Source organism: Argopecten irradians, chromosome 14 (assembly GCF_041381155.1).
Source record: "Argopecten irradians isolate NY chromosome 14, Ai_NY, whole genome shotgun sequence".
Classification (NCBI taxonomy): Eukaryota; Metazoa; Mollusca; class Bivalvia; order Pectinida; family Pectinidae; genus Argopecten; species Argopecten irradians.
In genome coordinates this window covers 33,888,313-33,906,039 of record NC_091147.1, presented here as the reverse complement: position 1 = coordinate 33,906,039, position 17,727 = coordinate 33,888,313, and the positions used below count along the sequence as shown (strand labels likewise).

At 33.0% G+C, this 17,727-nt stretch overlaps 1 protein-coding gene across 1 annotated transcript in view; it reads left to right on the top strand.

Moving 5' to 3' along the window:
- LOC138307426 (inositol 1,4,5-trisphosphate-gated calcium channel ITPR3-like) overlaps positions 1-17,727 on the top strand; it is a 200,257-nt gene that overhangs the window by 172,791 nt on the left and 9,739 nt on the right. The window contains 6 exon segments of the mRNA XM_069248167.1: positions 10,962-11,030; positions 12,204-12,230; positions 14,326-14,437; positions 14,797-14,915; positions 15,884-16,053; positions 17,335-17,442. Coding sequence (XP_069104268.1) covers positions 10,962-11,030; positions 12,204-12,230; positions 14,326-14,437; positions 14,797-14,915; positions 15,884-16,053; positions 17,335-17,442 — 605 coding nt within the window.

The following is a 17,727-nucleotide window of genomic DNA, read 5'->3' as shown; positions in this document are numbered from 1 at the left end:
GTATGGTCCACTGCTGTTGGTTTTCATATATTGTTTGATTATCGTGGGAAAAATGTGACGGGAGAGTTTTTTTTTACGAATTGAAAGCTCTATTTAGATTGAAGTGAAGGTGAATCAAGAAATTAATAAATAAAATGACAATAACTGAGTGATTATCTACATGTAAATAAAAAAATCCATGCCTAAATCATTTGACTGGCCAGAAGATATACATTTGAAATCTCCCAAAACTAAATGCTGGAACAGTTTCATTATAGAATTTTACGGTGTGAATGAGCTTCCCCTGAAGATTTATATTTGGAAATCTCCCAAAACTAAAGCTGGAACAGTTCCATTTTAGAATTTTACGGGTGAATGAGCTTCCCCTGAAGATTCAATTTGGAAATTTCCCAAAAACTAAAGCTGGAACAACCTTTTTTCATTTTTAGAATTTTATGGTGTGAATGAGCTTCCTCTTGAAGATTAATTTGAAATCCTCCCCAAAACTAAAAGCTGGAACAGTTCATTTTAGAATTTTTATGGGGTGAATGAGCTTCCTATGAAGATTAATTTGAAATCTCCCAAAACTAAAGCTGGAAAACAGTTCATTTTAGAATTTTAACGGGTGAATGAGCTTCCCCTGACGATTCATTTGAACTCTTCTCAAAACTGAAGCTGGAACAATTCATTATAGAATTTTAGGGATGAATGAGCTTACCCTGACGATCTCATTTGAACTCATTCTAAAACTGAAGCTGGAACAATTCATTATAGGTAATTTTAGGGGGATGAATGAGCTTCCCCTGAAGGAGTAATTTGAACTTTTATAAAACTGAAGCTGGAACAGTTTCATTATAGAATTTTATGGGTGAGTGAGCTTCCCTGAAGATTAATTTGGAAATCTCCCAAACTAAAGCTGGAACAGTTCATTATTAGAATTTTATGGGTGAGTGAGCATTCCCACTGAAGATTAATTTGAAATCTCCTCCAAAACTAAAGACTGGAACAGTTCATTTTAGAATTTTATGGGTGATTGAGCTTCCCCTGAAGATTAATTTGAAAATCTCCCAAAACTAACAGCTGGAACAGTTCATTTTAGAATTTTAGGGATGAATGAGCTTCCCCTGAAGATTATAATTTGAACTCATTCCTAAAAACTAAAGCTGGAACAGTTCAATTTTAGAATTTTAGAGAGTGGAATGAGTTAAATAGTTCTATTCATTTAACTTATTTTTTCTGTAAGTTTCTTATTATTGTGAATATAATACAGAGATTAGGAGGATCTCGTCGATCCGTCTTGGGTGGATCCAGACGCTTTGGCAGTCGCCTACATAAGCTGGGACCATGTTCACGTGCTAATAGTAAACATGCTGATGGCCCTAACGGAGTGGCAGGAAAGCAGGGGGTCCTGGTCGGAAGGAAAACAATGAACAGTAAGGTCGCTCCAACACCAAATCCAGAAATTCAAGTTGAGGTAGGTCATTTGATCAAATATGACATACAATAATACCTTTCCTAAGTTGTGTTTGTGTGTTTGGAAATACTAAAACTGTAAGGACATGGAATTATTTTATATAATAATATATCTTAATATTGTCTTAAATTTCTTTCATTTGTGTAAAACAGAATTGTTGAAGATGAAGAACAAGAGGAACTGATGCAGCATGCTTACGAGATGACTGCTGACCTTGATTTCCATCTGACGATGGCTATACTTGAGTTAGTGCTAAGGATTCTGGGATTGATGTGCGACAACCAAATACACAATGGACTGCAGGATTACCTCCACGTGAACAACCTGACAATACACTCAAGTCTGTGAACTTGGTGGCCGAGACGACTCGCTTCCTCAACATCCTCTACTTTAATATAAACGACAGATCCATGGCTCTAATTGTCCAAATGTTTGATTACATTGGTAGATTTTAACTCTCGGTAAGTTTAATTACAAATTAAGTTACTCTATAGCTGGTAATATTTCTGGTGGTTTTAATATTGTTAAAACTTCGTGGTTCCATTCAAATTAGCCGAAATTCATAACCACCTCACGGAATTTAATACATAATCATGGTTTCTAGGTATTTATTATCTGTCGTAAGAATGGGGACTTTAAAAGGCTAGAAAGATAACTCGCGACAATAAAAACCACTGCACCAATAAGCTTAAAAAAACAGTAAAACTAGTTAAAATCTTACACCTGCGAAATTTAACAAACTATAGGTTTCTACAAATGCTCTCTCTTATTTTTACTGCGACTCGGTAATACTTCTGCCCTCGCGTACAACCTCAGAAAAATGAAAAGTCAATTAATGTCTATCAGGTACCTTCCATTTAGCAAATTAAAAAATGCTGATGGATTTTGGTGTCTTTGTTTCCTCAGGGCAATCAACAGAACCAGGCGGTGGTGTTTGACAACAAGATCTGTGACTACATCAACCATATCCTACGTTGTGGGTGTGTTTCAAAGGGCTGCAAGGAAAAGGATGTGAGTATGATAGCAAACAGACCAAACAGTACTACTCAGAGATCACTTACATAAGCTGCTGGTTCCCTATCACGCTCTTTTTATGTCAGAATATGATTCATACGTCATTCATGCTTTATCTGTGGTAGTGCACAGTTCTTAAGTGTTCCATTCAAATAACTGCTTCTCAATAAACTGTTAGACTACTGATATTTGGCTTGTAGCATGCTAGGTGAAGGGCTACCAAGTTTGTTCAAATGAATGACCTTGACCTTCAAAAAAGTCTTTGATCAGATGAATTTGGAAGGAGATCAGTTTTTATTAAAAAAAAAAAAAGTATCACAAATGAGACTTTCCCTCTCAACTTTTGTACTCACTATCAGATGTTAATACTTCTTTAGGCATTTCCTGTTCCTCTACCAACATCACTCAGGGCATTAATTCTCGTTTGAAATATTACATTATAAATCTGTATTTTTTTTTATTTCTGTACTAGGTATATGTGTTGAACGAAATCAATTGCAACCTTAATCAAATCTTCTGAGTTGAAGAGAATCCTCCCACTGATATGGCTGAGGACAACCCGGATAGCAACACTCGCCTCAAGGTAAAGTATTCAGTAGTGGGTGTGTATCACCATGTGACAAACCCAGCAGGAATTATAATGCTCATAGAATTCAATTAAGTTCTTCCTCCTTTACGGTTCAGTAAAATCTTAACAGGACATTGGTGTTGTCCACTAGTTATAAAAATTAACATGACTGATTTCAAGGAAACCTATGTTATGGTGGAATATCATGATCGCTACGGTCCTTGTTAAGGAATACAATATTTCTATCAAATTAGGCGCCCATGCCGTGATTAAAAATGAAACAAATAAGGGGGCTCTTAATAGTATCGTATCTAGCCTTTTACATTTTTTAAAATGCACAAACCAAATTATAAATCATTGCTCATTAAGTAAATAAATTAAAGAAACCTTCAGTTTTATTATTTTCTGACTGTATTTAATTTGAAAAAAATAAGAGTTTAAAAATGGGAGGGGAGCTTATAGGGGTTTCATTGGGTAGGTTCTTATTTGGTCATAATACAATAATATACAAAATGTAGTGGTAAAATAAAATTCATAAAAAAATTTGGAGTAGTAAGAATATTAAGTTATCTCAAGTGTTATATAGATTATATCTGAATGCTGTGCTCTGTCATTGATGTTTTCTATTTTTAGTAATTTATTTACTAAGAAACCCGTCAATCCTCGGGATACGGTGAGACTATGTTATTACATGCTAGTTATCTCCCCTTGCAATGGATGTAATATATGTAAAGCAACTTGTCCGAGACATTCTGTGTAACTTATTTATTGTTCGGTATTAAGATTATTTCATTGAAAGGGGAGTCATTCTAGCTTATATTCAAGTACTTAAGACGGCCAATAGGTCAGCTTATAGTACTTCAGTGCCTGGTGTATGTTTCCGTCTGTCAACAGCAAAATTTTCTTTTATAAATGCTAGTCGAAATTTTAAAAATTGTTACTGGTGGCATCCTTTATGGGTGGGGACACAAAATTTAGAAAAGATCAGAATGAAACCTCTGAGGGCCCTGAGGGGCGGGACCAAAATAGGTCACATTTGGACTATTTCAATATATTAAAAGTACTTCTTCTCTGAAACTTAAAAAGTACATCAAACCTGGTGAGTGATACAGGGCCCTCTACGCCTTTGTTTGTATTACATGTTACCTCGTTATGAACAATAATTACGTGCATTCTTGTTACGATTTTTGTCACAATTAATGTTACCTGCTAGATCTGTATATTTTATACATATTGAAGTGTGTGTTTAGCAGCTAGAATGTCCCTTCCTAAGCGTATATAGCAGCTAGATATGAAATGCTTTAATATTCAGTCATCTTAAAAGTTTCTCTTTGTGATTATACAGACTTTTATTATGTTCTCGTAATAATACAAATAATACTCCTCGTGTCTGTTATTAATTGCGATACTTTATTTCACCCTGAAAATTCATAATGAACTGGTCCAGTCTTTGATTCAGAAGAGCACAAAATGTGTTGTCAGGGGTGAATGAGTTACTACTCATGTTTGTGTAATATACAAACATTTCAAATGCTGTTTGCCAGTCAGGTCATACACTTTTAGGATTACATATCAAATACTAGGGTTTACATGTTGAAGCAGTTATAGACTATATATGTTAGTTGTCCCTCAAGACTTTGTTTTCTCCCAAATATCACCTTTCAAACTTTGTTCACACCTAATGTATGTCCACCATGGCAAATTATCATTGCTCAAAATATGATTTTGCTCTTCATCATTGACTTTTTTGTGGGCCCCACATCTCAAATAAGGTAGCTCTGTAATAATTTATGTGTCCATTTGTCTGTCCATCCATCTGTCTGCATGTCCACAATTAGTTTACCGGTATACATTTCGTCAAAAAACAAATAAAACCTATTGCTTAGAAATTTTTTGGTATTTGCCATGACCCTGTGTCATAGGTTTTCCATACCAAATGAAATGGTATTAGAAGTAAGAATTTTAAAACTTAGTTCTATGGATAAAATGAATAAAACAATGGCCCATCTGGTTTAAGGACATTGATGATTAGGAAGAAGGTTACGGTATTTTAGGAAGATTAAGTACAGGTGTTCCTTTATACTATCAGTAATATCCGAAAGGAATAGTACAATAATATATTTTTTTTTTAAACATCATCTTTAGCTGGTACGAAATATAATTGACATATTAGATACCACCAGAACCCTGCTTCCTATACTATCTTATTAAAATTTGACTTGTTATTCCGCTACACTATGATGCCTTATACGATGCATTACAATACTAAGATGTCTTCTATTATTAATACAACTCTCCCTAACTTGGGAGTACTATCTCAGCTTGACCCGTGTGGTGAGCACAATCAGCATGTCGCATACAAAAATATTCGGTGTGATTGATTCATTGTGGGATGTATTAAACAGCTAACAAGTACCTGTCCCGGAGATATTTCGATTCTTAGGCCCGGGGTTCATGTTGAGGTGACCCCGAACAGGTAGTTGTTAGCGTATTGTATTGGAGCATATCGTAGTGGAGCGGAATTTACAAGTCTAATTTTAGTTAGATTGGTTACCCTGTGGCCATCACATGTAACTATATCCCCTATCCTTTTAGTTATGTTTTTTTACGATATATATGTCTGTCTACATGTATCTGTTACATTTGAAAGCAGCTACATCAGTCAAGTTTTAGTTTGGATTCAGGAACAAAGTGCACCATGTAAAGATTAAGTCATTTTTCTTTTCAGCTATATGTAGAGATCTGCTAAAATATGTTGTTAAAGGGAAAAAAATATTGCAATCTTTTATTTGAATTGTGTAAGGAATACAAATATGACAATGTTTGCTTGTGATTAGTTTAGAACAGTGGTACAACTTATGTGAAAAAATATCTAGCGTATTTGCCGCCATAATTAGCGCCCAGGGTTCTTAAAAAATTTACAACAAAAGGGGGCTCTTAAGTTATTAGGTAACGAAAATGTAAGTTAAGGATGAAAAAAGCTTATTAAAAAACATCAGCCATTTTTTCTTTCTCTGTTTTTACACATGGCACAATGTTATGCCATATTTAACATGTATATGTATTTATATACAACACAAGAATTAGCAATTGCAGTTAAAACAATTTATAAAAATCAAGCAACACATAAGGAAACTATATACAGCATTATAAAACCTTACACTACAATTTGGCGTATCAGGGGCTTACTCACTCAAACCTAAACTATTTAAACTAATACACTTACACAAAAAAACAAACTTACATGTATACTTTTCCTACAGAAGGAGGAAAAAATCTTAATATAGCTAGCTTGACTACTGAGCGATTCTGTTTGAAGATTAGAATTAACCAAAGTACTCTTAAGCGATTTAAGAGATTCTTGAGCGATTCAAGATTGGCCTAAAAGTGTTAAATGAAAGAGCAGCTAGACTTCTGAGCGATTCAGAAGTTTACTTCTGAGCATTCAGAAGTTACTTCTGAGAGATTTCAGAAGTTAGCAAGTTCAATGTCAAGATAGAAAACCTCAGTAATAATCTTGTAGCGATTCATAAAGAGGACGAGGCAAATAAAGACCCTTTTAGGGGAGCAAATTCAGTAGAACAATATGTTATCAATGTGCATTATTACGTCATAATTCACATTTGAAAGAGTTACAAGTTCCATGGTATTATATGTTTTACAAATGTTGATGTTAACATTGGCAAATATTTTTATGTAACTCAAAAATATGTAACTCCTCCAGAAATGAGGTGAGGGGCGCTAATTACAGCGAATAAGCTATATTTAGCACACAAGAAGTCCAAACTTGTGCTTATACAGCTCAATATTTAACAAGTGTGTATCAGGATCAAAATTGGATGTTTGGCTGCATAGAAGCTTCTGATGGTAGATTTGAATTTCCAGTACAAGTTTATTATTCTATTTCTCCCAGAACAATATCTAAACAAAAAATGATAAATATTTATTTTATGTTTGCTTGACTAGATAACTGATGCATATCATATAATATTAATTTTAACATGCTCTAGTTAACTGTACAGTGAGTAACTTACTAGAAGAGGGGGGGGGGGTCATTTTACCTTGGGGGTGAGTAACTTGTAGGGGGGGGGGGGGGGGGGTCATTTTACCTGGGGGGGGGGATTCATTTCACCATAATGGTATTTTGACCTCGGGGTCATTCTATCATGGGGGTCAAAATGCCATACTACACCGGGTAATTATGATTTCATACTGCATGCTTCATCAGTAATACATTATATTACAGTGAAACCTCTTTAACTGGAACTGCAGGAGAACAAGTGGGTCAATAGATAGAGGAAATTTGTTACAGGAATATTTTGGGTATGCAAGCCATTAGGGCTTGGTCATTGAGACTCAGAAATAGGCCTATGTACTGGTTGGCCACAATTTTTATTAAGGAATGCGAGTTCGAGTTAGAGGGGTGTATATATGCTGTATTTGAGAGTAGTTTGCATTATGCCCCTTTATATATAATATCCATGCATGAAGTATACATATAAATTACATTATTCCAGCCAGTTATAGGTTTTGCTTAACTTCAACTTGTTGAGAGCTATACTGTAAGAAAAGTGTCATCTTTTTGTAGCAGTAACATTAATTTGTTTAGTAGTTATGATTGCTAAATTCAAATTTATCATATTGATTTATGTGTCTAAAAATGAGGCAGAAGTTTTTAATACAATTTTGCAAAAGATTTTCCCTGTTAACTTCACTTTTACAAAACCTTTTATTCAAGAAGATCATACTTAATAATGGTAACAAGGGAGACAATCTGGATATTCAAAGGGAGATAATGATGATAATAATAATAATTTATTTATTGAAGATGGATTACATGTATAAAGCCAAAGGCTTATTTACAACATTGTCCTCGAAGGAAGATATATTTTTTATGAAAATTTTGTCTAATTTAACTGGAATATCCTTACTTTTAGTTGGACAACCCTATTGATAATTTTGTCTGATTTAACTGGGATATCTTCCTTTTAGTTGGACAACCCTAAAAAAGTTTACACCACACAGATGGTAAGATTTGTAGAGGGAAGTGTAGGCCTATATAGCTGCACATGCATAGAAGCCAACGGTAGTGGATTAATGCTCTTAAACTGACATCAATAGGGCCTAAATGTTTGACAAAATTAAAATAAAAACACAAATCAAAAATTTTTTAATTTTTATTGATTTAAAAATTTTTTTTTTTTAAATTAATTAAAAAATATAGTGAAAAAGTAAAATCAACTGAAATTTCAAAAAAAGAGAGAAAGACCATATTGAAATAAGAAGAATGTATTGGAATAAAATACACACAAAAAAAAGACGAAAAATGTTTGGGCCCTATACATTGAATAATTGTCTATTGACCTTTTATTCTGACAATAGACAAAGTAATTATCTTGACTCTTCTAAGATTTCAAAATAATCCCAGCATCCTATCATATATGTAATTGAATGTGGTACTTATCAAAAAACGGGAAATAATTTTGACAATGCTTATAGGAAAATATAAAACAGACTAATCATGTACAGAATTGATTATTTTTTCGTATCCAGATGGATCCAGATATGCTAAAAGTGTTACAATCACGGCCTTCGTGTATGGTAAAGGTTCCACTAACCTTGGTGTTAGAATAGTTGTGGTTTTTATTTTTTTGTAATTCTTTTTAATGTTTTTTTTTTTAATTCGTGATTAATGTTGTGGAAATGCGGTACAAGCATGTCTCAAAAGATCCAATGCTACATCCAGTGAAAATGGAAAGAAAAACAAATAAAATCATTTAATTGTTGTGTGATATTGTGACGTCGTTTTTCTTTAATTGCTTTTATTTTTTGCATGCTTATCAAAAGTGTTCTCTGTCTATGTCTCTAGTATAGCAACTTGACTTCGCTTTCTCAAAACAAAATCGGGTTTCCAGAAAGCTTTCGGTTGTGTTGCTGCACGAATTAAAGAACAAATAAACAAATATTACTATAATATAGTTCAAACCTAAACTTTCCTGAGTTCACCTTTCTGTTATAAACTACTTATTTTAAACATCTTTTGTAATTAAGCGTCGATGTCACTATTTTTTAATTTCACCGGCGTATGAGTAACAAATTCACACACAAGTTTTCAATTGAAATTTATTTCATTTTTTGATGAAATTAGAAATAAGGGACATCAAAGCTGATAATTAATTTTTCAGACTACTTGGTCAAAATAATATATGTTTTAAACATGCGATTCAATTGATTTTTCAATGGATTGTTTTTCCAAATCCATATGCAACATTGACATCTCAATGGTGATGTCACAATTATGTCAAGTTTTTAAGCCATCTCTGATTTTTGGAAGTATTAAGAAAAAGAATCGACCAATCAGAAAGTCAGATTTAGTATGAGAACAAAGAAAAATTAATTATTGATTCTTATTCAGAGGGGAAAACACTGGAAAAAACCTGGAGAATCTCAGCTTCAACCTGCTGCAATACCAAGAACAATAATACTACATAGTTCACTGGGGATCTATGCCTCATGAGGAAATACAATATGCATGTGTACACTTTTAATAAAAATCAATTAAGAATATAATAAGCCCTGAATTTAGTCAACACCTTGCTTATTTTGTTTTAGGGTGTAAATCATAAGTATTCAACTATAATTCACAGATCCAAACAGGTATTTTTTGGGCGTGTTTCACCTTTGACCCTGATTCAACAAAGATCATAATCTGACTTCCATCAAGCCTTCGTTTCGTTAACATAACCTTACAGAACATTAACATGTGTTATTTACCTATTCAGCAGATAATGTTTTATTTCAAATAATCTAAGTTAATTTCCAAATTTGAAATATTTATCATTTGCTTTTCAGATATACAGTAAAACAAGGTTATTACAATCTTTTCGGATGAACGAAATTATTTCGTTATAAGCCTAGTTTCTTATACACATGTTGTAGACATGAACCTTGACCGATGAAATTTTCTTCTTAATAATGATGATGATTTGTTTTAAGCATGTTCGTTATAAACATGTTTTACTGTATATCATATACATGTAGTGTGTTCCGTGTATCACAATTTAAAGACCTGAAAATAATTATTCGTAAGCTGAATTCTATTCAAAATTAGAAATGTTCTCCTCACTTGAAAATTTCAAAAATACTGATTTAAAATTATGGTTATGAGTAAAAAAGAAGAAGAAAGGTAATGGTCTCAAAATATATATATATATATAAAAAAAAAAAAAAAAAAAAATCACCTTCAGGAGATACTAATAATACAACCCTATTTTGCACATTCTAAAGTTTTTGCTTTTTCGTGCTTTTGCTTCACCTCTAACACGCCAGCATGCTTTCAAATGTTTGTGTAAATATGTTATATTTTGCATGATTTTTATTGCAGCCTATTACAGATGTGATGCCAATATTTAATAAAAAAAAAATTATTTAACATTCTGATGTGAATCTATAAAGTAAATAACAAAATTGATATTTGTATTGAAATATTTTTTACCAATTACAAAATTATAAATAACACCTTTTCTGTTAATTAAAGTCATATTTAATCTGTGTTTGAAGATATAACATTTAGCCAGATATTTTTGCAGGTATAATATTTTTACAATGTCGCGGGACATTATCATTATCATGAAAATTTGAATTCAGAATCCAAAACTTTCAACCAGCAAAAATATCTGGCTAAACGGTATTTAAATGATTAAAATGAAAGAATCATGATCTAAGTATTCAAATTTCATTTTTTTTTTTAAACAGAAAATTAAAAAAAAAAAAAAAAAAAAAAAGTTTTATGTTTAAATTGGCTATACAGAATAATGAAATAATCAAAAATCTAAATATTTAGCTTGCATAACTTTTTTTTTATTTATTGATTTTTTTTTTAATATTTTACATTTTAATAAGTTTGTTTTATTGTAATATTTGTAGGAAGTGATGGAGTACCTCGATACCGATACGCTGGCCAACACCATGACCGAAGCTTACAAACAAATACAGGTAAAGGGCAATGGTCTGGCAAAAATAAAATTAAAAAAGCAGGATTTACAAAATAAAAGAATGAATGGGGTAAAGACATTCCAGGAACTATCATATGACTATCACTGTCATTATATCCACCCCTGGATTATGTCATAGCAGAACTGACATTTCAGGAGAAAAAAAGTGACCAATCAATGGCTGTTAGATAGTTTGGCCTTTGAAGATTACTGAAAGTGACGGTCAACTACCAAGCTATACTCAATTCTTTTTAATCTTTTAATCTTCTACCTGTCTTATCTTTTGTCACACACAGAACCTTCAGTTTTGCTATTACATAGTCCTGGGGTCCAATATGGGAAGCAGAGGTAAATCCTTTAAATTGCTACTTCTTATTTAGTCAGCAACATCTTAGGGAAAGGGAAGAGAGTTTGTGAAGTTCTTGGCTCTGACACATTCTCTTCCTCTTTTCTTGGGTTTTCTAGTTCGTTGCCAATGGTATTAAGATACTACTCTAAGTATGTTTTGTGAAATGGCCAAAAACTAATGTTAGCTTTTTGATCAGTTGTGTTCAAAATTGGTCAAATGTTTTAAGTATGATTGTCTATAATTTGACGCATCACATGGTTAATAACAGTTACCATGAAAACCATGTGGGAACTTTTAATTGCCAGGGTTTGAAATAAAGGTTATACATGAGTATTAGTCAGCCACTGGTTCAATAACAGTTACCATGAAAACCATGTGGGAACTTTTAATTGCCAGGGTTTGAAATAAAGGTTATACATGAGTATTAGTCAGCCACTGGTTCAATAACAGTTACCATGAAACCATGTGGGAACTTTTAATTGCCAGGGTTTGAGATAAAGGTTATACATGAGTATTAGTCAGCCACTGGCTTACATACTTTGTTTTATTCCATCCCTCGCGGGTAGGTATCTATTGTGACTTAAGAATTTTGTGAGCGCATTTCACGTTGTTTTCTCCAAAAAGTATGATGTTACGCTCGCAAACACATACATCAGATCACAATCAATACCTACCCGCAAGGGCAGACAACTCTGTAATTTGCAAACAGAGAGTTAGAAATGTAAAAATAGATCATTAAGAAAAACTCTTCATTGATCTATCATTAATGTCACAGTTATCTTGTCCATAGCTCATCCAGGTTGTTTGTGTTTCTTTTCTGTACAGAAAGCCTATCAGGCTACGAATAAAGAGGTAAAGGCTTACTAACAATACCAGCACACCATCACACATGTATTATTCACAAAGGATTTTTACTACACGGCTTAAAATTGGGAAGCCACAGAGTGTTACGGCTTGATCTGATTAACAAATACCTACTAATTCATACTAAGAGTTTGTCTATGTAGATACTGGGACAACTGATTATTTTCGTGGACCAAACATTTGATCTAAAAACGAGAAAATCCAATTTTAGCAGTTTTAAATTTTCCCAATATGGATTTAAGGGTATATGTTGTTCATCATTTATCAATATCTCGCGGATCAAATTTTCACAATCATATCAATGTCCAGCGTAATCGCAAAAATATCCGGCTATACAATATTACCTGAATTACTTCCTATAAATAGGTACACTTTCGAAATGTAACGAAAAGGATTATATTTTAATGCTTGTATTAACCAATGTGGCAATAAGAAATTTTCATATAGTCTTGTCCTTCAGATAATAATCATATATCATAATGATAATAATATTGGGATGAATTTCCATCTTATTTTCTAAATTTTGTACCTTAAAGTTATCTTAACTCATTTACCCCTGAAATTCTATAATGGACTATTCCAACCTTTGAATTAGAAGATTCTAAATGTGACTTCAGGGGTGAATGGGGTAAACAGGAGTGCATATATCAGACACACAGTGTTTTATGTATAGTTTGATACCCCGGAGTTAACAGAGTTGGTAAGATTGTGTGTGAAGGTGTCGGTATCTTGCATGAAAATCTAAAAAAATTATTCATACATATTGTAATGTTGTCCAAAATATTTAACATGGCTTGAGGCATGAATAAAAATCCCCGTCAAGAATCCTGTAGACAACTGTACTATTTTGTTTAATTCATGTCATTAGTGGAATGAAATATTGATGGTGATCATTTTGCTGACAGCGTTTATGTTTTAAAACATTATTGTGCATTTGGATGAATATTTTTTTATACTCATGTCTTTCAATATATATATAACGGTATACTTTATTCATATCTGTGACATGCTGTATCAGAACTCAGACGTCTGTTAAGACCAATGCATTTTACATATATATAATATATTGGGCAGAATCTAAGTGGCATTATTGCAACTTTTTAGAATCGCATGAGAGATATGACATGTTGGATAGTAGGATCTAACCAAACTTTTAATGTGAAGGGGATATTTACAACAGCATGATGTTTATTTCAAAAATTAATTAACTGCATGTACATGAAATAGCATGAAACTGGGTATAGGAATGACTCGGCGTTTTATCAAAGCATGTTACAAGCTCTTGTAAAAAAAGGATGTTTATGCTCTTTGTTTTTTAACTATTATTTTTCAAACCTTATCGTAGATAACATACATGCTTATAAAAAGAAAATAGAGTTAGATATATCTCTGTGTGCAGTGTTCAATTAACAAATTACTACTAACTCCAATAAAAACTCAGATTTTTTTGGAATAAACAACATATTAATAAAATATCAATCTACATGTACATTTAAATTTTCAATGTTTTGTATGCGGCTGTTCAATGTCATTTCATATTATGTGTAGAAACAAAGCAAATTATCAGCAATATTTGACTTTAAACACATATACAAAAGTTGAATACTAGGTGATTTCATTCATTGACCTGTTTATATTTCATAATTATAATTTTAAATTAATGTTTACTAATGCTTAATACTAATTAAGAATGCTCCCTCGTTAATCTAATTAGTGCAAGGAAGGTTATTAAATAAAGATGGCATCTATATACTGTAATAATTTCTTCATACAGATCTGTACTTTCATTCCATCACAGAATATACCTTAAACATCATATACAGACTTTCGTATGTTATTTTCCATCTTTATATATTACAAAGTTACCTCCCTTGTGGGGATTGAGGATTGTGAAGTTGTTATTTTGTGAGCGAAATCAACTTCATTTTCTCTATAAAATAATTTAAAATTAAGGTCGCACACGTATGATGTTGCAATCAATACCCTTCCTTAAAGGGAGGTAACTCTGTCATATACTAAAACGAAATATAATTTTTTGCAACATAAACACAAAATTATGTTAACTTCATTGATGTTTTTACAGAGAAACAGTCCAGATTTTGAGGACATCAAGATACTTGTTACAGATACCGGATTTGCTTACTTCCACATTCTCTGTCGTAAATTGGACCTAGACGAAAAACTACAAACAAGCTGTAAGTATACAAATCAAAAATACTAGACATTTACAGTATTACAAATGTATAAATGCACTTACAGGTATTTTAGTAGTAATTGCAGTAATTTTATTCAAGCACAATTTTCTAGCTGTCTTAGAAGTGCTTATTCATGTACAGCGCTAAAAATTTGTATTAAAAAGGTTATTTCCGGTATTGAACATCATTTTCATTTTATTTTGTAATATTTTTTTGCGTCAATTAGACATACATTTACATAAGTAAACGTCAATAATTGTTTAAATGATGAGTATTGTTTATGCTCTGTTGGTGATGGAGCCTTTTTAAGTTCACCATATGAGTTCTTTCTCTCACTGAGCTCATCGTTATATCTTCAGCGTTTATCCGAACACCAGAACAGGAAGAAGCATGGATGTACTTCAGTGAAAACACACTCTCTATAGAAATTCTCAAGGATGATGTTCTTCAGAAAATCTACTACAGGGTCAAGGACAAGGTAGGTCAAAGTTCATACAGGGTCAAGAACAAGATAGGTCAAAGTTCATACAAGTCAAGAACAAGATAGGTCAAAGTTCATACAAGTCAAGGACAAGATAGGTCAAAGTTCATACAAGTCAAGGACAAGGTAGGTCAAAGTTCATACAGGGTCAAGGACAAGGTAGGTCAAAGTTCATACAGGGTCAGGGACAAAGGTAGGTCAAAGTTCATACAGGATCAGGGACAAGGTAGATCAAAGTTCATACAAGTCAAGGACAATGTAGGTCAAAGTTCATACAAGTCAAGGACAAGGTAGGTTAAAGTTCATACAGGGTCAAGGACAAGGTAGGTCAAAGTTCATACAAGTCAAAGACAAGGTAGCTAGGTTAAAGTTCTTACAGGGTAAAGGACAAGGTAGGTCAAAGTTCATACAGGGTCAGGAACAAGATAGGTCAAAGTTCATACAAGTCAAGGACAAGATAGGTCAAAGTTCATATAAGTCAAGGACAAGATAGGTTAAAGTTCATACAAGTCAAGGACAAGGTAGGTCAAAGTTCATACAAGTCAAGGACAATGTAGGTCAAAGAACGATATATATATGTATCCAGCTTACTATATGCTTTCCTGCGGGTACATACCTGTAATGGTTTCTTTGTGTGCTAGTGAAGCACTGCTGCAGTTAATCACAAAATCTTCTATGTTTTTATACGTTTTCTATGAAAAACGTGTAAATTCTCCCCTTGCATAAGATTTTGTGTGTATGTTGCAAGGTAAACAGTGATATTAATTGTAAAAATAACAATGTCTGGAAAAGTTTACACATGAAATTCGCGAAATTAAATATTACGTTTTCAGTACCCAGGTTTATATTATTTTTGTGTAAAACCAATGGCCTTATAATTACTACATAAACAGTAAATATCAATAGATATCAAACAAGAAAATATATCAATATAATTTAAATACATAACATTTTCTTTTAAACAGAAAGTGCTACGAAATGAGATCAAGGAGAAATTTAAGTATGAAGTGGACCGTACCTCTCCCAGCAATAAGCTCCGTGATTTCATGGACTGGGCTAGTGACGTCATCCAGGACATCAAATACCAGAGAAAGGTATACTCCAACTCTCTGGGCAGACTTCTGGTCAATCTCTGGTAAGTACAAAATCCCAGAACATTGGGCAAATTTCTGGTCAATCTTTGGCGAAAATTTAAATCCACTAAAATATGTATGTTTTTCTTGTTTTTAGGTCAAATTGCGAAATTTTTTGCTGTGAAAATAACCAGCTATACTGTCTGTTGGTTATTGCTGTACTGATATTATATGGTTACATTTGTTTCAGGCTGCCTATATATTGCTGTACTGACATTGTATGGATACTATATTTCAGGCTGCCTATATATTGCTGTACTGATATTGTATGGATACATTTGTTCAGGCTGCCTATATATTGCTGTACTGACATTTTATGGATACCTATATTTCAGGCTGCCTATATATTGCTGTACTGACATTGTATGGATACATTTGTTTCAGGCTGCCTATATATTGCTGTACTGACATTTTATGGATACATTTGGCACAGACTGCCTATATATTGCTGTACTGACATTTTATGGATACATTTGTTTCAGGCTGCCTATATATTACTGTACTGACATTGTATGGATACATTTGTTTCAGGCTGCCTATATATTGTTGTACTGACATTGTATGGATACCTATATTTCAGACTGCCTATATATTGCTGTACTGACATTTTATGGATACATTTGGCACAGACTGTCTATATACATGTATTGCTGTACTGACATTGTATGGATACCTATATTTCAGGCTGCCTATATATTGCTGTACTGATATTGTATGGATACATTTGTTTCAGGCTGCCTATATATTGCTGTTCTGACATTTAATGGATACCTATATTTCAGGCTGCCTATATATTGCTGTACTGACATTTTATGGATACATTTGGCACAGACTGTCTATATACATGTATTGCTGTACTGACATTGTATGGATACCTATATTTCAGGCTGCCTATATATTGCTGTACTGACATTGTATGGATACCTATATTTCAGGCTGCCTATATAGCTGCCTGCTGTACTGACATTGTATGGATACCTATATTTCAGGCTGCCTATATATTGCTGTACTGACATTGTATGGATACATTTGTTTCAGGCTGCCTATATATTGCTGTACTGACATTGTATGGATACCTATATTTCAGGCTGCCTATATATTGCTGTACTGACATTGTATGGATACCTATATTTCAGGCTGCCTATATATTGCTGTACTGACATTGTATGGATACCTATATTTCAGGCTGCCTATATATTGCTGTACTGACATTGTATGGATACATTTGTTTCAGACTGCCTATATATTGCTGTACTGACATTATATGGATACCTATATTTCAGGCTGCCTATGAACTTTATAGTTCTACTGCTCAGCTGTATCATCTCAGTGGTTATACTGGTCACATGGAGAGATCCCAAAACATCCACGGGAGACTCGGATCCACTCACGTAAGATACAACTCTTCAATAGTTTCACTTCTTAATTAAGATACCATAAACCAGCTTTCTTTTGTGGGCGATTTAATTTCATAAAATTCACAATAGTTCATGTCCACATCTTCATCATTGATACTGAAAATTCTATTGAAATTTAAAATCTGAAAACTTCAATCTTCGCAAACTTGTTCTGAAATGGAAATCGCTAAATTTAGTAGCTGCGAAGGTTAGTTTACAGTAAAGCTATGAATTAGTTCATGAATCAGTTATCACTTCGGCAATTCTAAATGTGTTTTC